The sequence below is a fragment of the Oenanthe melanoleuca genome, chromosome 24 (assembly GCF_029582105.1).
Source record: "Oenanthe melanoleuca isolate GR-GAL-2019-014 chromosome 24, OMel1.0, whole genome shotgun sequence".
NCBI lineage: Eukaryota > Metazoa > Chordata > Aves > Passeriformes > Muscicapidae > Oenanthe > Oenanthe melanoleuca.
The window spans coordinates 4,733,147-4,759,501 of NC_079357.1; the positions used below are offsets into that span (position 1 = coordinate 4,733,147).

At 53.0% G+C, this 26,355-nt stretch overlaps 1 protein-coding gene across 4 annotated transcripts in view; it reads right to left on the reverse strand.

The window, feature by feature from the left end:
* Positions 1-26,355, reverse strand: part of FLI1 (Fli-1 proto-oncogene, ETS transcription factor) — a 91,131-nt gene that overhangs the window by 29,771 nt on the left and 35,005 nt on the right. For all 4 annotated transcript variants that reach the window (XM_056509575.1, XM_056509577.1, XM_056509576.1 and 1 more), the window contains 2 exons: positions 8,757-8,965; positions 550-701 (listed from right to left, as the gene is read on the reverse strand). In XM_056509575.1, coding sequence (XP_056365550.1) covers positions 550-701; positions 8,757-8,965 — 361 coding nt within the window. The remainder of the gene's footprint in view (positions 1-549; positions 702-8,756; positions 8,966-26,355) is intronic.

The window sequence follows — 26,355 nt, forward strand, 5'->3', positions numbered from 1 at the left end:
CCAGCTCCAGGCAGCAGATGTGGACACCAAACACAAACTAAACTGGACAGGAATGTTCCTGTGTGACAGTTTTTGGAAGGATAACGCAGTTCCTGCAAAATATAATTTTTCTGGGTTTCTACTTCTAACAACAACAACAAAAAAGGAAACAAAATAGCTCATTTTGAATCAATCAGTGAGACTTGAAAGTGCAGCTGGATCCTGAGAGCACCAGGGGAGTTATAACTTGGGCCCACTTCTTTCCTCTTTGATCATCCCCTGCGTGTCCCAGGAAGCAGATTCTCCTCTAGCACATGACAGAAGATGGATTTGATTCAGCACACCAAAACAACACTTCATTCCAGGAAAAAAAAAAAAATGAAAAAGAAAGAGCAGCAATTATCTGCTGCCTGTCCTGATTCAGCTCATGCACTGGGACATGAGAATTCCCACTGCCCAGAAACTCTGATATTTTTTATGTGGTTTGTAAGAGAGAAAACTCCTCTGGGGGCAGATAAACCAAGTGGCCAAGCTCTCGAGCAGGCAGAGCAGGAGAGCTGCCCGGGGTACCTGCAGGGACGATGACTCTCCTCTCGTTGGTGGTCATGTTGGGGGGAGGCCCGTTCTTCTCATCCATGTACGTGCTGTAGCTCATGGGGCTGGACTCGCTGCCCGCTCCCACCAGCTTCCCACACTTCACACTGCAGTCCACGGGGGACTCCCTGCAAGGGAAAGGGAGAGCTGGGTCACCACCAGTGCCCCTGGGCCACCACCAGTGCCCCTGGGCCACCATCAGTGTCCTGGGTCACCACCAGTGCCCCTGGGCCACCATGAGTGTCCTGGGTCACCACCAGTGTCCTGGGTCACCACCAGTGTCCTGAAACACCATCAGTGCCCCTGGGCCACCATCAGTGTCCTGGGTCACCACCAGTGCCCCTGGGTCACTATCAGTGTCCTGGGTCACCACCAGTGTCCTGAAACACCACCAGTGCCCCTGGGTCACCATCAGTGTCCTGGGTCACCACCAGTGCCCCTGGGCCACCATGAGTGTCCTGAAACACCATGAGTGTCCTGGGTCACAGTGAGTGTCCTGGGTCACCACCAGTGCCCCTGGGTCACAGTGAGTGTCCTGGGTCACCATCAGTGTCCTGGGTCACCACCAGTGTCCTGAAACACCATGAGTGTCCTGGGTCACCATCAGTGTCCTGGGTCACCACCAGTGTCCTGAAACACCATGAGTGTCCTGGGTCACCATCAGTGTCCTGGGTCACCACCAGTGTCCTGAAACACCATGAGTGTCCTGGGTCACCATCAGTGTCCTGGGTCACCACCAGTGTCCTGAAACACCATGAGTGTCCTGGGTCACCACCAGTGCCCCTGGGCCACCATCAGTGCCCCTGAGCCACCATGAGTGTCCTGGGTCACCATGAGTGTCCTGAAACACCATCAGTGCCCTGGGTCACAGTGAGTGTCCTGGGTCACCACGAGTGTCCTGGGTCACCATGAGTGTCCTGGGTCACCATAAGTGTCCTGGGTCACCACCAGTGCCCCTGGGTCACAGTGAGTGTCCTGGGTGACCATCAGTGTCCTGGGTCACCACCAATGTCCTGGGTCACCATCAGTGCCCTGGGACACCATCAGTGTCACCAATGTCCTGGGTCACCACCACTGTCCCTGGGTCACCATGAGTGTCCTGGGTCACCATCAGTGTCCTGGGTCATCATCTGTGTCCCTGGGTCACCATGAGTGTCCTGGGTCACCACGAGTGCCCTGGGCCACCATCACTGTCCCTGTGTCACCATCAGTGTCCTGGGTCACCACCAATGTCCTGGGTCACCATCACTGCCCCTGGGTCACCAAACACCCACCCAAAGTGACAGGGCTGCCCCAGAGAGCAGCCAAAGGCAGCACAGTCTGATTCAGACAGGGCTGAACAGGACCTGTCTGTCTGTCCCTGGAGCTGCCACAGCTCCAGGAGCAGCAGCTGGGATTGCTGGGGTGTCCTGCTGAGGGACAGGGGCTGGACTCGGGGATCCTTGTGGGTTCCTTCCACACAGCCTGTTCAATTGTTCTATTGTTCAATTATTCTATTGCTCAATTATTCTATTGCTCAATTATTCAATTATTCTGTTATTCTAATTTTCTATTATTACTTATCATATTATCCTATTATTTTATTATTATTCTATTATTATTCTATTATTTTACTAATTATTCTACTAATTATTCTATTATACTATTAATCTCTGATTAATAGTGCTGGTGAGGAAATCTGTGAATCTTGCATGCCCCAGGTATGAGTCAGGAACTTCAAAGGGTGTGAAAAGGCTCTGGCCCCAGTTTAACTCCTGATGTGCTGGAATGATGAAGAGGGGACATCCAGCAGCTCAGGTGGCACCGAGCTGAGGCCGTGGGAAGACTCTGGGAGAGCTGTGAGCCTGCAAAGGCCAGAGAGGGAGCAGGGACTGTGCAGTTCTGCCTTCAGTCCCTTCAAAGCCCGGGGCTGAGCCTGCCAGGCACACACAGCACATCCCATCTCAGACTTCCAGGGCAGGGCACTCACCTTTCCAAGGGGGGAATTAATGCACAGCTCTGCACAGCAGGCCCAGGTTTAATCCCAGAGCCATTTCCAGGGCAGTTTAGGCCATGCTTTAACCCCAGAGCCGTCCTCCTCTGCAAGAAGCCAAGAGGTTTGGGAGGGAATCATTCCCTGCAGGGTAAGAACAGTGACAGAGCATAAATCCCACCCTCTGAGCTCAGCTGGCAAGAATTCCAAGCAGGACACTCAACAAATTTGTCTCTTAACCTGAGCAGGGGGGGAGGCAGAAGTGCCTGAAATTCAGTTATCATGGCCGGGAGATAAATGCTCCACCGAGATATTCCAAGGCAGATGGTAATTTTTTCCTCATGTCTGACGAAGGGAATGTTGCTCCAAAATGGAAATAAGATGTATAACTTACACATGTTCGAATTTAAGGGTTGACTATTTCGCCTACTGTTTTTCCAGGCAGGGAACCAAAATCCGCCTTCAGAGAGGGAACTGCTGAAGGCTCCGTGTCCCCCAGGCAGTGGGAGAGGCTGAGGAGCTGCAGGGATGGCACAGGGATGGGCAGGGCTGGTTCTGGGTGGGAATGGTCCTTCCAGGTGGGAATGTTCCTGCCAGGTGGGAATGGTCCTGCCAGGTGGGAATGGTCCTGCCAGGTGGGAATGGTGCTGCCAGGTGGGAATGGTCCTCCCAGGTGGGAATGGTCCTGCCAGGTGGGAATGTTCCTCCCAGGTGGGAATGCTCCTGCCAGGTGGGAATGGTCCTGCCAGGTGGGAATGTTCCTGCCAGGTGGGAATGGTCCTGCCAGGTGGGAATGCTGCTGCCAGGTGGGAATGGTCCTCCCAGGTGGGAATGGTGCTGCCAGGTGGGAATGCTGCTGCCAGGTGGGAATGGTCCTCCCAGGTGGGAATGGTCCTGCCAGGTGGGAATGCTGCTGCCAGGTGGGAATGCTCCTCCCAGGTGGGAATGCTGCTGCCAGGTGGGAATGGTCCTGCCAGGTGGGAATGGTCCTCCCAGGTGGGAATGCTCCTGCCAGGTGGGAATGGTCCTGCCAGGTGGGAATGCTCCTCCCAGGTGGGAATGGTCCTGCCAGGTGGGAATGCTGCTGCCAGGTGGGAATGCTGCTGCCAGGTGGGAATGGTCCTGCCAGGTGGGAATGGTCCTCCCAGGTGGGAATGGTCCTGCCAGGTGGGAATGCTGCTGCCAGGTGGGAATGCTGCCTGTGCTGGCAGGAAACAGCCCCTGGCAGCACCGAGGAGCTGAGTGAGTCCTGCCGGGCTGGGGAGGGCCAGGGGGCATCTGAGATCTGGGTGTGACACTGTGATCCAGGTGTGACAGTGATCCAGGTGTGACAGCGTGATCCAGATGTGACACTGTGATCCAGGTGTGATACAGTGATCCAGATGTGACAGTGTGATCCAGGTGTGACAGAGTGATCCAGGTGTGGAAGTGATCCAGATGTGACAGAGTGATTCAGGTGTGACAGCGTGATCCAGGTATGACAGAGTGATCCAGGTGTAACACAGTGATCCAGGAGTCACAGTGTGATCCAGATGTGACAGTGATCCAGGTGTGACGGTGATCCAGGTGTGACACTGTGCTCCAGGGTGTCAGATCCTGCTCCAGGTTTTCAGACTGTGCTCAAGGGTATCTCATGATTTTCCAGGTGTCACACGGTGTCCCAGGGTGTGACATCATGCTCCAGGGTCTCACACTATGCTCCAGGTGCCACACTGTGCTCCAGGGTGTGACACTGTGCTGCAAGGTCTCACACTGTGCTCCAGGGTGTGACACAGTGCTCCAGGGTATGACATTGTGCTCCAGGCTGTCACACTGTGCTCCAGGGTGTGACACAGTGCTCCAGGCTGTCACACTGTCCTCCAGGGTGTGACATTGTGCTCCAGGCTGTCACACTGTGCTCCAGGGTGTGACACAGTGCTCCAGGGTGTGACACAGTGCTCCAGGCTGTCACACTGTGCCCCAGGGTGTGACACAGTGCTCCAGGGTCTCACAGTGCTCTCCAGGGGCTCAGACTGTTGTGCTCACTGGTCACTCTTCCTGGCCAGTGACCAGCCTCCAGCCTCCTCTCCTGCCTGCCTGGGCACCTGGGTTGTCTCTCCCATCCTGCTCCGGAGTTTAATTTCCCTGGAAAATGCCCTTACAGATGGACTGGCACTACCTGTGCATTCCTCTCATACAGCACAGAGCCCTCCTGCAGTGCTGGGTCCAGCTCTGGAACCAGGCTGGGGGAGCTGGGGGTGCTCACCTGGAGAGGAGAAGCTCCAGGGAGAGCTCAGAGCCCCTGGCAGGGCCTGAAGAGGCTTCAGGAGAGCTGGAGAGGAAACTGGGACAAGGGATGGAGGGACAGGACACAGGAATGGCTCCCACTGCCAGAGGGATGGATGGATGGATACTGGGCAGGAATTGTTCCCTGGCAAGTTGGGCAGGGCTGGCACAGGGTGACAGAGCAGCTGTGGCTGCCCCTGGATCCCTGGCAGTGCCCAAGGCCAGGCTGGACAGGGCTGGGAGCAGCTGGGACAGTGGGAGGGGTCCCTGGTTTGCATTTGGGTGATGTCTGAGGTCCCTTCCAGCCCAAACCTCTCAGGGTTTCTGTGGCTCTGTGATTTGCAGACCCTTGAAGAGCCTCTCCACGTCTCTGCTGGCATGGAGAGAGCACAGGACAGAGCAGAGTCCTTGGCTGGCTGTGCTCCCTGCCACAGGGTGCACACCCACGACCCTCACAGTGAAACAACCAGAATAACCCGGGGCTGTGAGATCCCCTCCGTGTTTTTGTGATGATCTTTCTCAACACAGCCTCTGCTCTGGCATTCCAGCCCTGCCCATCCCTTGCTCTGTGTCTCAGCAGCCAAACCCAGAGAGCAGAGTGGCAGAGACGTCTGGCAGGAAGGTCTGAAGAGAACCTGCAGGGACTGAGGTGCTTCTGCCAGGCACTGTGGGCAGAGGAGCCTCTGCATTAACCCTGCAGGACACTGAATGGGCTCCAGGCACCTGCCAGGGTCCTGCCCTGCCTCTGGGGAAGTTTTTGGGGTGGCTGCATCCAGAGTTGGACACACATAACTGGGAACAGCATCACCCAAACTGGGCTGAGCAGGAGGCTGAGCTGTCCCTGAGAAAACACCACGGAATCTTCAGTGACAGCAAGTGAGAAGATCCTTTACTCTGTGTCCTCTGGAACCCAGCATTTCCTACCAAACACAGCATTTCTAGGGAGCTGAGACAGTTCTGCCAGTCTGAGCCAGCCCTGCAGCCCCTGCAATCCCTGCCCCAGGTGAGGGATTTATTCAGCAGGATGGGGGTGGAGCTGTGGCCATGCAGGGAAGGATTCAGCCTGGGGAACACCACCAGAGCCAGAGGACAGCAGGGAGCTGGGAGCTGTGCACGGTGTATTCATGGAATATCCACGGCTGGGATCCAGAGAAACACTCCCTCACCATTTGAGAGGGTTTGTGGGAGGGCATTCCAGATGCCAGATCAATCCCTGGCTTTTCTCAGGGAATCCAGATGTTCCAGAGGCTCTGCATGCTGGATGTGCCCGGGCTCTGGCAGGAAGCACTGTGGATGCACACAGGTAAATGATGCAGGATGATTTCACCAGCACAGTCCCTGTGGCAGGGGCAGAGTCCAAGGACATGAACAGAACTCGTTCCACTGCCCAGAGGCTCCTTGTTCCAGCAGCTCTCTTCTCTGGGGATGCCAAGAGAAGTTTTTCCTACGCTGGCCAAAATGGACAAGCAGCTCGCCTGGCACTGGCCACTAAATCCTCTGTCCAGCTCCAGCCTGGGCTCCAGAGGTGTGGAAATAAAACAAACACTGTCCCAGGGCTCTGTCTAGGAACCACCTTTGGCTTCTGCTTGAAAGAGCAAAATAATGGATCTCAGGAATTTCTGAACCTGACTCAGGGGAATAATTCCTCCTTTCCTTTCATCCTTCCTTTCTCCCACCCCTCTCTTCCTTTACAATATGCTGCTTTTTGGTGTGGAGCCCCATTTTAATTTGCTGTTGTCGAGTGGAGGAAGGAAGAGCAGACACTGGGATTCTGCTCGTGGTCCCCTCTTAGAGAATGAACAGTCAGCTCCTCCAAACTTACACCTGCCTGCACTTCAGGAATGCCTCAGGAAGAGGGAAACTCCCCTGAAAGGTGCTGCATGGTGGGAAAGATAAGGAATGTACAGAAAGGTCTCACAGATATGCATGTATAGCAGAAAGATCTTTGAATGTAGAATCTGAAGAAGGAATAGAAATAAAAGCAAGTTTTGATATAGAAGAATTGCTGAGCCAGTCTTACTGGATAACTAAGAGGTAAGTGAGTTGGAAGGGGGTGTTTATGACTCAGAGAAAAGGATAAATCCACCTCCAACAAAAGATGTTTTTACCAAGCAAAAGGATTTTCACAGGCAAACAAAAATGCCACGTTGCAAGTAGAAGATCTCAGAATTTTTCACTGCAAGAAAACTGAAAAACAGCTTCTAGCTTAAACTTTAACATGCTAACTTTTTGTGACTGGAAAATAGTAACATGAATATGGTTAGCAGTTATAATAGCATGTAGGTAATAGTACAGGTATTGATTGGCTGTCATGTTTTAAGATGCTCTGCGATGAAAAGTGTGTAATGCACTGTAACCAGAACTAGGGTTGGCTTCAGATGAACCCAGAGGTGATGCTGAAAGAGCTGTGGGCTGGGCTCTTGTCACAACCTGTGAATTGCTGCATCATCTGCACACAATAACCAGCATTTTACATAATAAATAAATTGCTGTATCATTTGGACACAATAACCAGCATTTTAAATAATAAATAAGTTGCTGTATCATTTGGACACAATAAACAGAATTTTAAATAACAAATAAATTGCTGTATCATTTGGATACAATAACCAGCATCTTAAATAATAAATAAATTGCTGTATCATTTGGACACAATAAACAGCCTGCAAATGATCCCCACGAGAGAGCTACTGCCACAAAGGCCTTTATCAGAGAGTAAAATCAGCATCTACTGTACACTCACGAGGAAAAAACAGCACACTGCTGTTTGATGTCTTTAACAGCATCATCTCTCTGTGGAGGCCTGAGAGTGCAAGGCTGCTTTCTGTTTCCAGCTCTGTGCTCTGCTGTGTTCTCAGAAACCAGGAAAATGTGCTGCTAAACTCACCCTAAAGTAGAAAAGCCCTTGAGAGTTTCACTATGAAGCACTAGAAATGCTAGAGATGTTTGTGACTTTGAAATTCAAATCACATTTAAAAATAATGTGAACTCTACAAACTTTTGCCAAGAACCAAAAGTGTACCTACAATATAACTATATTTAAAACTGAAAAAAAATATTGACATTTTTAGACTTAAAGATTATGTTCAAGAAGGTGAAATTTGTTTCCAGGCTGTGGACTTGTAGTAGTGTTTCTAAAAGGGGCTACCCGCGCTGCTATAACAAAATGTTATATATATATATATATATCTATATGATATATATATATATATCATTGACCAGTGAAAAGATTCACCTCTAGTTACAAACGGCAGGGGCTGGGCTGCCCTTTGGGCAGGTGACACCTCCCCAGGCACCCTCTGGGCTCCACACCTCCAGTCACTCCCGAACCCCCCGTGTCACTTCTGCCCACACACAAGGGGTGGGCTCAGGCTTTGGTTTTGTTCCACCTCACAGACTCCCATAAAGGACCCCAGTCTCCTCCTTCTCCCTTCTTTCCATTTCCAGAGGTTTGCCTGTGCCCTGCTGGAGCACCAGTACAGTGTCCTTCAGTGCAGCTTTCAGAGCCTCCCTGGCAGAAACTCTGATTATTGCTGCACGTCCCCCTCTGAGAGCAGCTGGAACCGCAGCACATCCAGAGGGGGAATGTGGGATTTCCAGCAGCACTGGCAGCAGGAGCTCTGCCCTGGCAGCCTCATGGCCAGTCTGTGGAGAGTTCGTGGAGACTGGGAGGGACACATCCTGCAGAACTGCACGAGAACTGCTCAGGCTGTTAAAAATGAGTCACAGATGAAGGAATTGCAGGACAGTGGGACATGGTCCTGCACAGAGAGGTTTGGTGATGTGCAGGACAAGAGCACAAATGGACAGTGTGTGCTTTGCCTTTGTTTAAACTCGGGGTTTGGACTCAGGAGTTCAACAATCCCTGCGGGTCCCTCCCAGCCTGGACACTGTGATTCCACCACCGAGCCTCTGTGAGCGTGCAAAGGCTCCTTCCTTTCCTCACCTGGATCCGTTCATGTGGTCATACTCCCGCTTGACGCTGACCCTGACGGGCTGGTTGATCCACTCCTGCTGCGGGGGCAGCGCGTTGATCTTGTGGGGCTGCCCGAAGTCGGGGCTGCCGGACGCCGTCATGTCCTTGGGCAGCTGCGCGGCCGCGCCGTACGAGGGCTCGAACAGGGACTGGTCGTCGCTCACCACCGACAGAGCCTCCTGGGGAGAGACAGCACTCACAGCCTGCTGCAGCAGGAGCTGCCCTCTGCTTCGCCCTGCGAGCTGGGGAGCACCTGCGGGGCCCCACGGCCAGCCACGGCCACCCGGCAGGGGAACCAGAGCGAGGGCTGCAGGAGCCGCTATGCAAACCAGGGCGGCTCTGCCCTGCCCTGCTGTGATGTGCTCTGCTCTGCCCTGCTGTGCTGTGCTATGCTCTGCCTTGCCCTGCCCTGCCCTTCTCTGCTCTGCCCAGCCCTGCCCTGCTCTGCCTTGCCCTGCCCTGCCCTTCCCTGCTCTACCCAGCCCTGCCCTTCTCTGCTCTGCCCAGCCCTGCCCTTCTCTGCTCTGCCCAGCCTAGCCCTGCCCTGCCCTGCTCTGCCCAGCCCTGTCCTGCCCTGCCCTGCCCTGCTCTGCCCAGCCCTGCCCTGCCCTTCCCTGCTCTACCCAGCCCTGCCCAGCCCAGCCCTGCCCTGCCCTGCCCTGCTCTGCCCAGCCCTGCCCTGCTCTGCCTTGCCCTGCTCTGCCCTGCCCTTCCCTGCTCTACCCAGCCCTGCCCTGCTCTGCCCAGCCCTGCCCTGCTCTGCTCTGCCCAGCCCTGCCCTGCTCTGCCCAGCCCTGCCCTGCCCTGCCCTTCTTTGCCCTGCTCTACCCAGCCCTGCCCTGCTCTGTCCTGCCCAGCCCTGCCCTGCTGTGCCTTGCCCTGCCCAGCCCTGCCCTGCCCTGCCCAGCCCTGCCCTGCCCGGCTGGCTGCCGGCTTTGGGTGGGAGCAGCTTTCAGGTTCACTGGAGCTCTGCAAGCAGAGGAGGAGCTGCTGGGGCTGTCACCCCCGGGGCTGTGTCACCCCAAAGCTGTGTCACCCCAAGGCTGTGTCACCCCAAACGCTCGCTGTGAGCAGCTTCAGCCCGTGCCAGTGAGTGGCTGCTGCTCCAAGCCCCACTGGAGTGTGTGGGGCTCTGGAGTGGCACCTGAAGTCCCCCAGGGCTCCTTTCCGAGGGTTTGTGCCCTGTTTGTGTTTTGAGGTTGCTGCTGGAGGAGAAGCAGCCAGAGCAGGTCACAGTTATGGGTGTTCGTGGTGGGGGAAAAACGCATTACTTTACACTTTTTGTTTATTTTGTGGGAAGTCAAGGGCTGCTGTGTTACCAAACTGTGCATTTCTAGAAATGCTTAAAAACAGGAAATTGTTATCCTTTTTTTTTTTTTTTTTTTTTAAATTTCCCCCCCTCCCCCCCCCCCTTGCTGAAACTCCAAATATTGACAAAAAGTTCTGACTATACATTTCCTTGTGTGGACGTGCTCGGGTTTTCCAAGCGAGGGCTGCTGGTGGCTTTGGCACAGCCCTGCCTGACTCAAAGTGCATCTGGCAAGGGCTGCCTGCTCTGGAGGGAGCTCAGCTAACCACACACAACACAGCTGCCTTTATGAGTGGCAGGGCAGGAGCCGAAGGAGGAACCTCCCACACTGAAAGCAGCCCCCACTTTAATGGGAGCTGATGGAGCAGGCTCCAAAAAAAAAGCTACAAAGATCTGGGCACTTAGTGCTCAAAAGCCACCCAGCAGTGGTGGGTGGGTGCAGAGGGTTTCTGAACACACAGCTGAAACATGGTCTGCTCAGCCTAACAGAATAATAGATTACTGCTCTCTCTCCATCCCCCCTACCCCTCTCCCTTCCCCAGAGGTTTGTTTTGTAAATTCTTCTATAACCAGGGAGGGAAACAGAAATTCTGACAGCTTAGAGAAGTGCAGCTTCTGGAATGACACCAGAGTCTGAGCACAAATCAGATACCACCAGGCTGGTGACAGTGTCACAAAAAACACCAATAATTCAGAGTGTGCTGGGTGAACAACACGAAAATCCCCCTCAGCCTGAAGTTAACCCATTTAGAGAGAGCCAGGCCTACAAAAATCAGCACTTTTCTATCTCTGATCTCAGATCATGTAACAAACCCCAACAAGCCCAAGTGGCCTAGAACTGGAGTGAGCCTAAGCTTGAATTAGAGGAGCCCTCAAACATCTGCATAAATGTTGCTGAAGTCCCAGCATCTGCTGCAATTTGTGGTCAACCTCTCCCACTGGTTGCAGCCACCAAAGAGCAAAGAGGGTTTTACCCCACACTGCCCAGTGGTGGCTGGTGAAAGGAGTTCGACCTTTCCTGCAGCTTTCCCCAACCTGTCAAAAATACCCCTCCCTTTTCCAGCTTTAGGGTAGACAGGGAGTGGGAGGTGTCCCTGGGAAGGGTTGGTGTGAATTGTGTCAGAAACCTTTCAAAGGGCTGGCTTTATCTCCAGGCTGCAAACTTCAGCTGTGCAGGAAGGTACAAGGACAAGAGATGGTTCAGGCTTAAAAGGGAGCAAGACTTCTCCTCAGAGATCAGGATTTGCTGCTCCTCTGGTTCTCTGAGCTCAGGATTCAGCTCAGGCAGAATGACACATGACACATTTGACACAAATGAAACATTTTCTGCAGGCTTCTACTTCCTGACAGTACAAAAAGTGTCAGGTCCCCACACTGGGCTGCTGGGCTGGCTCAGGGCCCTCTAGACCCAGTCTCAGCTGGGCAGAGACAAGGGAAAGGTGAGCACCACTGCAAATGCACCAGATAAAGATTCTGCAGGTTTGGGTTCGGAGATTTCCAGTCTGAAAACACACTCTAAAAACATACACAGAATTGGGATATTTTAGGGAAAATTACTATAATAACAGTTATCCCACAAAATCAGTGTGAGAGGATGCTCACAAGATTTTTACTGGCAATTCAGCAGGACTTAAGCAGGGGTTGGAGGGTTCTTCTGAATTCAAACTTGGGCAGGCACTCTTAATTCCAGGCTGCTTTTTCTGCCTAAAGCCATTTTTCTTCTGAATAAAGCTTCTGGGGGTAAAGAAATTCGAAAGCAGGGGTCTCTCTGGCTGTCCCAAAAACCCCCCAACCAAACAACACTCCACAGAATAACCCTGGACCAAGATCAGTGGCTGGGGCTGCACAAAATATAACTTTACACACACCAGCAAGTACCCACTGCTCTGTGACACAGAACCAGAGAACCTGCCCAGATAAGGATCTTCCTTGAAAGACAAAGTGGCTGCTCAGAGCTGCCTGCATGCAACTGGTGTTAACTGGGGCAGCAATAACCTCACTGGGGCACTGGGACTGGGCTCTGCCTTGTGCTGCACAGACAGCTCCAGTCCTGAAAACAGGAGAAGAAATCCAAAGCTGCTCTTGGCAGCTCCTGGGCCAGGAGTGGTTTGAGCTCAGCCCGGGTGGGCGGCAGCACAAAGGCTCAACCCTGAGCTGAGCCAGCCTGGCAGATGGGGACAGACAGGGCTGGTGACACCTGCTCAGCTCCAGGAGCACAGCACGGGCAGGGCTGGTGACATGCAGGGTCAGGGGGTGGCAGTGAGCCAGCCCTGTGCCACACACAGCTCACAGCAGAGCACAGGGACAGCTCGGGCAGCCTGTGCTCCTGGGGACACCCTGGGACCCGGGCTAGCTCTCCTGGAGGGGGCCAGGCTTTGGCTGCAGGCTGCAGGGACGTGTGCAGCCTTCTCTGGGCTCACTGGGCTGGCCAGGCACCCCTCCAAGGCCAGCCTGCTCGGGGGAGCAGCAGCTCCCACAAACACCGAGCCTCTCTCCCCTGCCGTGGACAGCTGCCCAGTGTTTGGAGACTGGGAAAACACTCCAAGGTGTCCCAGGTGCCAGCACAGCCTGCCCAGACAGGGCACAGCCCTGTCCCCCCACACTGCTCAGCCTGAGACAGGGCTGTGTGTGCTGCTCTGGCATACAAGTTACCTTGTGGTGCCTCTGGCAATAGGCTGGCCTCAGTTTTTCCAGGTTTTAATCACATTCCTGGCATAAATGTGGCTGTGGCAGCTCACAGCAGGTCCAGCTCCTGGACAGCCCAGCCACCAGTGAGTGCCACAAACGAGGAGCACACACTCCTCAGGCAGGGATCTGTGGTGTGCTCTTATTTATACAGCAGTTTCCAGTTGTGAGAGAGTCAATTATCAGGTTTGCCTTTATTTGGGTGAGCCAGGTCCCAGGTGGGAGTGGGAGGCACAGTTTGGCTTTGCCCTGAGGGCAGGAACAGCCAGTCTGGGATTCTGGGGGGCTGACAAGCCACCAGTGCTTCAGCCAAGTTGTCCTGATCTCCTTGCAAAGGGAGATGACACACACACACACTTCAGCAAAGGTTTCATTAGTTAATGAACTGAACAGGAGATTTGAGAAAGGAGAAAGGGCAGGGGAACAAGGGCTGGGGAGGTGGGCAGTCACCCCAGGTGTCCCCAGTGACTGAGGTTATTCCATGTGAGTGCAGTGAGATGTCACTGAACATCCTCATTTAGCTCTCTTCATTCACTTTTCTGTCCACAACCACATTTAAAAGGAGCTGCTAAAGATCAAAGCTGGATCCTCCTCTACAAAGGCTGACTTAGAAGAGAAGGCAGTGCTGAGTACCTGAACCACGGCTCAGTCACGGAGAGATGATTCCACCACTAGAGGGGTGGCTGTTTGCCTTCCTTTTTCCCCCTCCCCAAAATTTCACCACTCCTGCCCCTGTGGGAAAATCACTCCTGAGATATTTTTGTAAAGAGAATGTTGCCAACACAGACCTAATGATGTAACCCACCAAAACCCCAGGTCCAGCAGCCTCACACACAGCCAGGTTTGCACTGAGGAGCAGCCCTGGAGCAGGGATGTTACAAGGCAGCATTTCTGCTGCCAGCACCTCATGAGAGCACAGAGATAACATCAGACTTACAAGAAAATGAGTCAAATAAGAAACTCAAAGAGGAGCAGGGTCTGTGCTGATCTTGGGGCAGACATTAGGGTGGACTGGGCACTGGACTGGAAGAGGGAGTGTTCTCATGCCTGCCCTGGATGTCTGCACCCCCTTAGGGAGCATTCCCCTCTCCCTGCCCCGTTCCTCTCTCCCTTCCCCATTCCCCTCTCCCTGCCCCATTCCCCTCTCCCTGCCCCGTTCCTCTCTCCCTGCCCCGTTCCCCTCTCCCTGCCCTATTCCCCTCTCCCTGCCCCGTTCCCCTCTCCCTGCCCCGTTCCCCATTCCCCATTCCCCTCTCCCTGCCCCATTCCCCTCTCCCTGCCCCATTCCCCATTCCCCTCTCCCTGCCCCATTCCCCTCTCCCTGCCCCCTTCCCCGTGCCCCTCTCCCTGCCCCGTTCCTCTCTCCCTGCCCCGTTCCCCTCTCCCTGCCCCATTCCCCGTTCCCCTCTCCCTGTCCCGTTCCCCATTCCCCTCTCCCTGCCCCGTTCCTCTCCCTGCCCCATTCCCCTCTCCCTGCCCCGTTCCTCTCTCCCTGCCCCGTTCCCCTCTACCCCTGCCCCGTTCCCCGTTCCTCTCTCCCTGCCCCGTTCCCCTCTCCCTGCCCCGTTCCCCGTTCCTCTCTCCCTGCCCCGTTCCCCTCTCCCTGCCCCGTTCCCCGTTCCTCTCTCCCTGCCCCGTTCCCCTCTCCCTGCCCCATTCCCCTCTCCCTGCCCCGTTCCCCTCTCCCTGCCCCGTTCCCCATTCCTGTCTCCCTGCCCCATTCCCCTCTCCCTGCCCCATTCCCCTCTCCCTGCCCCATTCCTCTCTCCCTGCCCCGTTCCCCGTTCCCCTCTCCCTGCCCCGTTCCCCTCTCCCTGCCCCGTTCCCCTCTCCCTGCCCCGTTCCTCTCTCCCTGCCCCGTTCCCCTCTCCCTGCCCCGTTCCCCATTCCTCTCTCCCTGCCCCGTTCCCCGTTCCCCTCTCCCTGCCCCGTTCCCCTCTCCCTGCCCCGTTCCCCTCTCCCTGCCCCGTTCCCCTCTCCCTGCCCCGTTCCCCTCTCCCTGCCCCGTTCCTCTCTCCCTGCCCCGTTCCTCTCTCCCTGCCCCGTTCCCCTCTCCCTGCCCCATTCCCCTCTCCCTGCCCCGTTCCTCTCTCCCTGCCCCGTTCCTCTCTCCCTGCCCCGTTCCCCGTTCCTCTCTCCCTGCCCCGTTCCCCTCTCCCTGCCCCATTCCCCGTTCCCCTCTCCCTGCCCCGTTCCTCTCTCCCTGCCCCGTTCCCCATTCCCCTCTCCCTGCCCCATTCCTCTCTCCCTGCCCCGTTCCCCTCTCCCTGCCCCATTCCCCTCTCCCTGCCCCATTCCTCTCTCCCTGCCCCGTTCCTCTCTCCCTGCCCCATTCCCCTCTCCCTGCCCCATTCCCCTCTCCCTGCCCCGTTCCCCTCTCCCTGCCCCGTTCCCCTCTCCCTGCCCCGTTCCTCTCCCTGCCCCGTTCCTGAGCACACTGTGGCCACTGAGCCCCGGCCAGTGCTGCCCATGGGACACAGACAGCAATCCTTTGGACACACTCTCACATATCCACTCTTCCCTTGCTGCTAATCAAACCAAGAATTCCCTCTGCAGCTGTTCCAGCCCACTTCTCCTGAGGTCTGCTCCTGCTATTCCACCTGCCTTACAGGATGGGAGTGGGGCAGGAACTCCCAGAACTCCCCACAGAAAACTGGAATCATGAACATTTGATTGCCAGCAGCCACAATCCCATCCCGTGCCCTTCACAATGCACTGCAGTCCTGCTGAGAAGATTTCCTGGCTGCAGCTGGGGATCACCATTGCCCAGGTGAGCTCACAGGATGAGAGCTGTCAGCTCCCAGTGCACTGCTCCTGTGCCCCCCTGCAGCACTGCCCAGGGTCCCTCCCTGAGCTGCTGCTGCTGCTGGGGCTGGACACCCCCAGGCTGGAATCCCTGCCCCAGGAGGGATGGGAGGAGATGCAGGCTGCTGCCACAGAATCCTGGCATGCTTTGGGTTGGAAGGGACCCTAAAGCTCATCCCATCCCAGCTCCTGCCAAGGGCAGGGACACCTTCCCCTGTCCCAGGCTGCTCCAAGCCCCTTTCCCTGCTGCAGCAGCACTCAGGGTTAAGAAGGCAGCAAACCTTTTACACTGTGTCCAAGTCTCTGCAGATCTGAGGAGTTCTGGAGTAAAAGGGAAGGGTTTCATTTAATTCTTTTAGGGTTTCATTTAATTCTTTTAGGGCATCTCACACTGCAGGTTTTTGCCACAGTCTGCCCTGGAGATTTGCTCAGAGCCACAGAGCAGGACAGTGACCTGGACAAAGAGCCCAGACTACCTTTCCTTCCCTTTCCTCCCCCTTCCTTCCCTTTCCTCTCCTTTCCTTCCCTTTCCTCCCCCTTCCTTCCCTTTCCTCCCCCTTCCTTCCCTTTCCTCCCCTTTCCTCTCCTTTCCTTCCCTTTCCTCCCCTTTCCTCCCCTTTCCTCTCCTTTCCTCCCCTTTCCCTCCCTTTCCTCCCCTTTTCTTCCCTTTTCTTCCTTTTCCTTCCCTTTCCTCCCCTTTCCCTCCCTTTCCTCCCCTTTCCTCCCCTTTTCTTCCCTTTTCTTCCTTTTCCTTCTCTTTCCTCCCCTTTTCTTCCCTTTCCTTCCCTTTCCTCCCCTTTCCTCCCAGGCTACTCCATGCATGGGTAGCTTGGCAGCCTTGGAACAAACCAGAATTCCTTCACAATTCAAATAAACGGGAAACCACAACATGGTAACTCGTCTTAAGGGGGAACAAAGCAGGAGTAAGAGCAGCAGAAACAGCAAAAACACTGAAAAACACCAAAAGCACACTGAAATTAGACAGCTCAAAATTGGGGCAAAATGATTTGGCAAAACTCCTCAGAAGGAAAAAAAAAAATATATCTTTATCTTTTGGGAGTTATTTTTATATTCACTATTCCCATGAAATTTTGTATCAAGTGGTTAAAGGAAGGCTGCTAAAATCAATGCTCTGTTATTTTCCTCTCAAGATCCCCAAAAGCAGCCTCAAAAAGGATAAAAATATAAATCATTCTTCTGTACTCCTCAGAAAAGCACTTTACTTCAGGCACACTTTCATAGGATCTGAACCAATGACTTTTTTTTTCCTCAGTCTAGACTTCACATTAATGGTTTCAGGACCTATTTTGGTTTGTTTCCAGCCAACTGGGAATAACCAGGTGACAGTTTGTCCTTCCCAGCAAGTTTGTGCATTAAGCATTATGATAAGGAGTCTTAAACCAGGCCTGGAACTGTGGGAAATCCCCAGGAAAAGCCTCTGTGAGGTCTCAGAACAGGCACAGGAATGGAGGTAGAATTCAAAAAGAACCTGCCCAAATTATCTCTGTGGCCCCTTGACCTCTGGAAAGTAAATGTGGTGGAAGCTGAGGCTGGAGGGACCATCCCATCCCCATCACACACACCCTGAGCTCCTGGAGGTGCTGCAGCTCTTCCTTTGGAGCAGGGAGCAGCCCTGGCAGTCCCACCCCAGGTCTGCTGCTTCCCCAGCGCCTCCCACCCTGCTGGGGCTGACTGGGACCAGGTGTGTGTCCCTGGGACAAACACAGCCTCTGCTGCATCCCCAGAGAGCTCCCTGCCTTCTGTGCCCTGCCCAGTTCTGCCAGCCTGAGAAACTCAGGGTGAGGGCAGAGTGTGAAACCTGTCCTGAGTGCTGGGAGCATCACCTTTGGCACGGCTTGGGCCAGGTTTCTTATCCTGGCAGGTAATTTCCCTGACTCACTGGGAATCTGGTATCTGATAAAAGCCAGAAAATGGCTCTGACTGGGATGGACAATCCTGAGCTGGAGATTTTCCCAGGAGCCTGAAGTCACACAGAGCACAAAAGGATTTACCTCTATGGATTAACCAGCCTGACCCTGCTCAGGCTGAGGACTGTATGATCTCACAAGATCTTTTCCAAACCGTGTTGTGCTCCCAGAAAATCAATCAGCCTTTGCCAGGCATTAACACTTCTCTGTGCTTGTATCTCCACTCCTCTGTGCCCACAGCTTTTCCCATCCAAGGCTGAATCCCCTTCCCACTGAGATTGACACTGTTGGGTGATTGCTGCCCAGAGCTGAGCACTCAAATCCACCCAGCTCTAGCTGACCTTCCCTCTCATTTCATTTCTTTTTCCCCTCTGCTTTTAAAATACTTGCCTTGCTCTGAGCAGATGTGTTTGTAAACAAAGACACATGGGCCTAACTGTGAACATGCACCCTTCAGTAAATATTATTGTAGCATTTTATGGTCTTTTCTGCTGAAGAAACGGAGGGAAACTGCAAGATGGTTTCAGAGCCTGGCTTGCTGACAAACCCCAAGAATCCCAGAGCACAAATGCAGAAATGCTGTGCTGACCTCAGCTCTGTCCTGGAGCACCCAGTGCCCGGCCCCTGGCCTTGATGTGCTGCCAGAGGCTCTTCCCAGTGGCAGATATTCCATCAGGACTTTGTGTCAGGAAAGCTGAGCTCACTCCCAGCTGCATCTGCCACTGCAGTGGTTTCACCTGGTCCCTCCAAGCAGAGCTCCTGGAGGTATTTTTACTTGTGTCAGAAACTGAGACTGTGACAATCCTGCTGGTTTTGGTTCCAGCATGCAGAGATAAATTGAAGCTTTTCAATATAAATTATTTGCCCTAAAAAGGAAAATAACAAATGGAGAAACCCAAGAGTACTGGGGATTTGCCATGAGAGGAGGTTTGTCCCATCTCTGGGCCTACTCTCAGGAAAAGGACAGAAAGTACAGTCTTAAAAACACGAAGGAATAGGTGCAAACCACAAAACCTTATCTTTTCTCTTGGGATCTCTACTGTCAAAGCACTGGAAACTGCAAAAAGAGCGTTCTCCCAGGAATTCAAGAGGTGGGAGGCGGCGGCTTCGGGAGACACAAATATTTCAGGTTGTGACTCAAGGCTCCAGCAGTGCCCATTCATTATTTTTATTCCACTTTGATAGCATTGTCCCCGCTGCATTCACAAGGCTGGTGTATCCTGTTTTGTTCCCTGACACCATTCCCTCACAATGGCAGGAAGCCCATCAGGAAGCGACCATCGGCGCTGTTTGGTTTCCATCCGCGCAGAACAAAACAGGCTCCTGCAGCCCAACGTGACTTATCCCAGGCTGAGGAAAAACAACAGCATGAAAGGATCCCAGCAGCATCTCCAGGAGTGAGCACAGCCTGCCCTGCTCCCTGCCTGGAGCACCTCAGCGCCCCTTGGGGAACGCTCGGCCGCAGGGAGGCTCAGCTCAAAGGAAATGTGAAATAATCCATCACCGACAGCTACAGTGCATAGGGAAGGTCTGGACGCTCTCTGGGGGTGAAACACAAGTCCAGCACAGTCCTGCAGCTGGATCCTAAAGCAGATGTGCCTTGGATTTTGCAGAGTGAAGTCTATTTGTGCCCTGAGCCAGGTTTGGGTTAAATCTCATCTCAAGGTCTGGGTGCCTAAAACACCCCAGAGCACAAACTCAGGGTTTGAGGCCAGAGCTGGGTTTGGGCTAAATCTGAGCTCAGGGTCTGGGTGCCCAAGACAACCAGAGCACAAACTCAGGATTTGAGGCCAGAGCTGGGTTTGGGTTCAATCTGAGCTCAGGGTCTGGGTGCCCAAGGCATCCAGAGCACAGACTCAGGGCTTGAGGCCAGAGCTGGGTTTGGGTTCAATCTGAGCTCAGGGTCTGGGTGCCCAAAACACCCCAGAGCACAAACTCAGGGTTTGAGGCCAGAGCTGGGTTTGGGTGCCCAAGACATCCAGAGCACAAACTCAGGGTTTGAGGCCAGAGCTGGGTTTGGGCTAAATCTGAGCTCAGGGTCTGGGTGCCCAAGACAACTGGAGCACAAACTCAGGGTTTGAGGCCAGAGCTGGGTTTGGGTTCAATCTGAGCTCAGGGTCTGGGTGCCCAAGACATCCAGAGCACAAACTCAGGGTTTGAGGCCAGCCAGTTACTTGGGCTGGGTCAGGGACTGCATCACATGGAACCCAGAGAGAAGTGGAGAGGGGGGAGATGGTCCAGGACTCACTGGAGCCTCTTTGCTCCCCAAGGACACAGGCATGCTCCTGATCCAGCACTGGGAGTCTGATCTCTGCCTCCTTGCCAGACACATGGCTCTGACTGGCATGGACAGTCCTGAGGGAGAGATTCCCAAATATCCTGAAGTCACACAAATCACACTCCCATTTACAGCTGCTGGGAGCCACAGTGCCTTAAACCCCTCTCCAATACCGAGTTCAAATATGGAGACTGGCGCAGGTTTGCACTTCCCCGGGCACACTCAGGTGCCCTTGTGCAGCACTGCAGCCTCTGCTGCTGCTGAGCACAGCCCAGCTCTCTCCTGAGCCTGGCAGTGCAGCTGAGGGCTGCCACCCTGCTGGGATGGCACGGATCCCTGTTTTCCTTGTGCACCAAGCCCAGCCCCTGCGGCTCCAGTGACAGGATTGTTCCTGCCTACGCCTAGAGCAAAAGCAGAGATTTTGTGAACAAGCCTGCCTGTGGCATTCCAATGAAAACAGCTCAGCAGGATTACACTGAGATATTTTCTTTGTCAATCTTGATCGAGATATTTGAACAGGAAAACTCAGTTTACACCACTGGAAGTTCCCAGGGGCTTTTGATTTCTTTACAAAGAAACACTGATGTTTTAAATTTGGTGCAAGAGGAAGGTCCTGAAGGATTCAGGGATTGCCATCGCTCCTACCTCTTGGACAAAAAGGCTGAATCCCATCCTGGTACCTGGGCTGGAACCCAAAGTTAACATTGCCATACAAAAAGGAGCTGACAAGGTGCTGTTCTTCCTCCTGATATCAAACATTGCAGGGCAAAGACCACCCCACCAACAGTTCCAGGGAGCAGCAGCTGGGAAAGCTTCCTGCACAAATGAAGTGAAACTTGCTGAAGACCAACATTCCCCCTAAATAAACACATCCATGGCTTCTCTGGTGCTGCACCTACAAGAACCAGGCTTGGATCAGCAAGAACCTACAAGAACCAGGCAGTGAATACTGGCTCCTGGCTCACCCCACAGCAGATGTGAAAGTAAAAATTAAAATAAAGGGCACTTTCCCAGCTGTATTAATGCCCCCATGTCCCAGTTTCCCTGTCTGTGTGATGCTGCCTCCCAAAGAGCTCAGATTTTCTAAAGTCATCCCCTGTCCTTGGAGAAAGAAGCCACAGAACATCCAAGTGTTATCCCAGGCGTAGGATTGATAGACAAAGCAAAACTGACTTTCCTCAGAGACTGAGCAAAAAACCCTCACCAAAATCTCTTATCAGTGATCATTAGCAGAAAGGCTGTTGGCTTTATCAGCGTGGTACTGAGAAGGGCTTTGAGCCTGGCTCAGATAAATCAGGTCCCCTGCCACCTCGAGAAGTCCCAGAATCATGGAATGGCCCAAGTCTGTGCCCAGGGATAGTTTTCCATGAGATCCAATGTCTGGTGCAGCAGGGTCCGTGGATGAACTCCTGGCAGGGATTTTGGATGTTCTGCTGCAGGGAGGGCAGGCAGAGGCTCCTGGTGAGTCTGGGAGGGCTGGGAGCCAAGGCTGCAAATCCCAGCTTAGGCCAGGTCACTCAGCTCTGCATCCTTCTCCTGGACTGGACATGAGGCTAAAAATGTGCACCCAAGGGCCAGTTTGGGGCTGATTCTGCAGGTTTCTGCCATCCCCAGCACCTTTGCTCAAACCTCTGTGGGATTCATGTTACCCCTCAGCAGAGCCCCACGTGTACAAACAATGAGATGGGTTTGTTCTGGTTTATTTTGCTGTATTTCAAATGAAAATCATTAGCACTGAGTTGATAACTGATGTAGGGAGCTGTCAAATTCTGTCACAGCAATGATCCCAAAAGACAAAGCCATCATCTCAGGGGTGCCCTGCAGACACAGATGAGGCTGTTCCAGTAATTTTGCATCGTGGAACCAACACAAAGCACCCAAGCACTGCTCCAAGTCATTTTGTCAGTGTAACAAAGCAAGACTAGACCCCAGGCTGTCCCCAAAGCTCTCTCTGCTATAGAGCAGAGGATCTGCCTTTCCCCCCCTGCACTTTGGGGTGTTTTCTGAGCTGACTGCAGCACGTTCTCCTTTGCTGGAGAGTTTCTTACACTCAGACCCTGCTCAGTAACACAAATGAGAAGCAGAACCCTCGGCACATCTCCATGTTCTCAGCAGAGCTGATAGCTCTGCTCTTATCTCCAGCAGGGCATGTCCCCTGAGCTGTGTTGAAAAGCCTTTTATCAGATGCAATGTAAGGAGAGTTCTCTCTGAGATGCAGCTCTGCAGCTTTGGCAGCAAACTGGGGCTTCTGACTGAACCTCTGGTTTTGTTTAGTGCTGGGGTGAGGGAGCAGGACAAGGTCCTGTTTGTGGGGCTGGCAAGACAGGGCTGCTCCTTGGCCTTCCCGAAACAATTCTGCACTCCCTGAGCCAGAGGAAAGCCCTGTCAGAAACGGCTTAACGATCTTCTAATATTTCCCTGCAATTAAAGGGCACATCTGTCTTGCAGACCCTGTCCTCCTTTGCTAAAGCACAGACATGAACTAAACAGTCTGTCGTGTCGGGCCCGGGGTAACAAAGGGGCCCATTCATAACACAGCACTCGGCCACTTTGTGTGTGAGAAGTGAAAGAAAGTTTGCATTTGGAGAATAACCTGTGCTGGAGTGAGCAAGAGACTTCTGCTCTCATAAATCAATCAGCTTTCCCTAAGAGCCCAGCCTGCCTGCAGGGCTCGGGGAAGCTGCTGGCCGGGAAACTCCCGAGAGGATTAAAACACGGCAGCAGCCCGGGATTGTCAGGGCAGGAGGAGAAGGGGCTGCGCCAGCCCGGGAAGCGCGGGGACAGCGCAGGTGCCGTCCCTGGGCTGGCATGTCACTGTCCCCGGGCTGGCATGTCACTGTCCCCGGGCCTGGGTCACAGCCAGGGACGGTCCTGCTCTGGTCCTGCTGGAGAACGGGAGCACTGCAGGCGAACCAAACCAAACCGGACTGGACTGGACTGAGCTGAGCTGAGCTGAGCTGAGCTGAGCTGAACTGAACCGAACTGAGCTGAGCTGAGCTGAGCTGAACTGAACTGAACTGAACTGAACTGAACCGAACTGAACTGAACCGAACTGAGCTGAGCTGAACTGAGCTGAGCTGAGCTGAGCTGAACCGAACTGAGCTGAACTGAGCTGAGCTGAGCTGAGCTGAACTGAACTGAACTGAGCTGAACTGAACCGAACTCAGCTGAACTGAACCGAACTCAGCTGAACTGAGCTGAATTGAACTGAGCTGAGCTGAACTGAACCGAACTGAGCTGAACTGAACCGAACTGAGCTGAGCTGAGCGAGCTGAGCTGAACTGAGCTGAACCAAACTGAACTGAACCGAACTGAGCTGAACTGAACCGAACTGAGCTGAACTGAACTGAACTGAGCTGAACTGAACTGAACTGAGCTGAACTGAGCTGAGCTGAACCGAACTGAGCTGAACTGAACTGAGCTGAACCGAACTGAGCTGAACTGAGCTGAACCGAACTGAACTGAACCAAACAGAACCAAACTGAACTGAACTGAACCGAACTGAACTGAACTGAACCACACCAAACTGAACCAAACTGAACTGAACCAAACCAAACTGAACCCAACCAAATCAAACCGAACCAAACCAACTGTACCGAACCAAACCAAACCAAACCCAACCAAACCAAACCAAACCGAACCCAACCCAACCAAACCAAACCAAACCAAACTAAACCCAACCAACCCAACCCAACCCAACCCAACCCAACCCAACCAACCCAAACCAAACCAAACCAAACCAAACCCAACCAAACCAAACCAAACCAAACCAAACCAAACCAAACCAAACCAAACCAAACCAAACCAAACCAAACCAAACCCAACCCAACCCAACCCAACCAAACCAAACCCAACCCAACCAAACCAAACCCAACCAAACCAACGAAACCCAACCAAACCAAACCAAACCAAACCAAACCAAACCAACCAAACCAAACCAAACCCAACCAAACCCAACCAAACCAAACCAAACCAAACCAAACCAAACCAAACCAAACCCAACCAAACCAAACCAAACCAAACCAAACCAAACCAACCCAACCAAACCAAACCAAACCAAACCAAACCAAACCAAACCAAACCAAACCAAACCAAACCAAACCAATAAGCAACCATCCCTCAAAGACCCATTCCTGATTTGAGTGAAACTGGGAGTTTAAAACCAAAGAAAATCAATTGGGGCACACTTTGGCATAGTCCCAAGCCAAGGCCTGGGTTAGTCCTGGCTGAGAGTGTCAGGCAGTCCCTGCAGGTTCACCCAGGTGCATTGTTTAACATTAATTTAGAAATCTCTTGGCAATGGGCTCTTGGTTTTTTCTTCTCTTTGCTGAGCCCAGCACCTTGGTCACGGGCTGTATCTCTGTCTCCTAGTGCTCTCCCCATACAAACAAACAGAGTTCACACCTCAGCATACCTCATTTCCTCAGCTTTCAAGCAAGCAGGAAATGGCCAGGAAGCGCCCACAAGATGGTCCTGTGGTTTCAGAACTACAGTGACATTTGGGAGATGGGGGCTCATTTACCATCTCAGCAGCAAGGTAGTTTGTTCAGCTCTAGCCAAAGTTTTCTGTGTAAAATGAGGGGTAAAAAGGGTGTCAAGGCCATGGGGTAAGAGGTGGAAAAGCCTAGGATGTGGTGGGAGATTCTTGTTGTATCCTGAGAAAATTCTGGAGGTTGGGGAAAAAATTTCCATCTTAATGTTGGACTGAAGTCAAAACAATTACCCAGAGAATTCCACCTTAAATTAACCAAAGTATCTTTTGGATATTCTGAGTTTTTCATTGCAGTTTTAACCTTTCACTTTCCTTACAATATTGCAATAGGTTTCCAACAAAAGTGGAGTTGCAAAGGAAAACCTGAAAAACCTGAGAAGGCACCAGGTAGGGCAGCCTGTCAGAACTCAGCCTTTCCAGGGAACAGGAGGGCTTGGATCCATTTGCATCTTTCTGAGGAAAAGACACCCTGTAGGAAAAGGTCAGACTGTATCTTACAGGAATCTCCTGTACATGTCCCTGGTGCAAACACAGTGAGCTCTGTCACAGCCTTTGGGGACAGGCCAAATTAAGTCTATAGACTTTTAATTATATTTTTACTACTCTATACAAACACCTAAAGAAGCAATTGGATGCTTAGAAATAATTTAAGAAAATTAAATTATCTGGCTGATACAATTTGACTGCCTCAATATCAGTAACATTTGGAATTTTGATATCATGGTGACTCAAATTACACTGGATTCTTATCCTGGCAGGCCAATGGAGGTCTCAGAGAGACCAAAGGAAAAGTGGATCTTCCTGAGGTACCTGACACAGACTGGCCTGAGCAGCTCTTGCAAACCTGAGTTTCTGGGGGTCTGATTTTCCTCCCAGCCCCCAGCACTCGGGGAGCTCAGTGGGGCCCCTTTGAAGGCACAGGCTCTCCCTGGTTAGGAAGGTGACACAGGAACAGCCAGGGGAAGAGCAGCAGTGCCTCATGGCAGGTCTGGCAGTCACCTTCCTCATCAGCATCCTCCAGGAGGGAGATTCCAGCAGTGCCTCCCTGGGAGCTGCCCTGCCTCCTCCTGAGGTGATGGTGAGGATGGAATTGCTCTTCCGTGGGGACAACCAAGAGATCCAAACATTGCTTCAGATAATGTTTGCAGGGTTGTCAGTAAGAAAAAATCAGTCTGTCACACAGAACAAAGCTTTGAAAGGACCTGGGGCCTGTTTGGGGACTTGCTGCCAAACCACCTGATGGAGCTGCTACAAAACAGGGGGAAGAGGGAAAATGGGTAAAGCACTTCAAAATGAGATTCACAGAGTCACAGAGGGGTTTGGGGAGGAAGGTCCTTAAAACCCAGCCAGTGCCACCCCCTGCCATGGGCAGGGTCACCTCCCACCATCCCAGGCTGCTCCAAGCCCTGTCCAGCCTGGCCTGGGACACTCCCAGGACGTGGGGAGGAAGAGGTTGGAAATAGGAGTCAGCTCCCAGGAGAAGCTGGTGGGGCAAAAGCCTCTATTGGTCACGTTTTAATTACACAGATAAATGTAGGTTTGGGGGAGCAGAGATCATGGCCAGATCATTTCACATCTCTTACACTGATGTAATTGCAGATGTTTTACTGTCCCCTCCTCCTTCTCCATGTCAGACAGAACATGGCTGGGAATGCCAGGGGACCTCAGGGTTAACCAGGGAAACAATTTTTTCACTGCCATCAGGGGAAAATGTTGGTGGGGGTAGTTGAACATGTCAAAATATTGCCTGCCTCTCTCACACTGAAGGTCACCTTTGGGGGCAGATTTCACACTGCTTTTCTCATCTCTGAACCACTTTTCTGCAGCACACAGTCACAGGAGGCCCAAAGACACCACAGCACAAACTGCAGCAAAATTGGGCTGAGAGCACAAGAGTTTGGGTTCTCAGGGGCTGAGCCACAGTGGGGTGTGGACACAAGGGCTTTTCTTCAGGGGCATCTTCTAGGGGAAAATCTGATGCAGGCAAGCAAACACATCCTTCATTTAAATCTTCTCAGGTCCTACTCTCTGCCCTCACTCAGCTCCCATAAAATAGCATGGAGGTGAAGTCT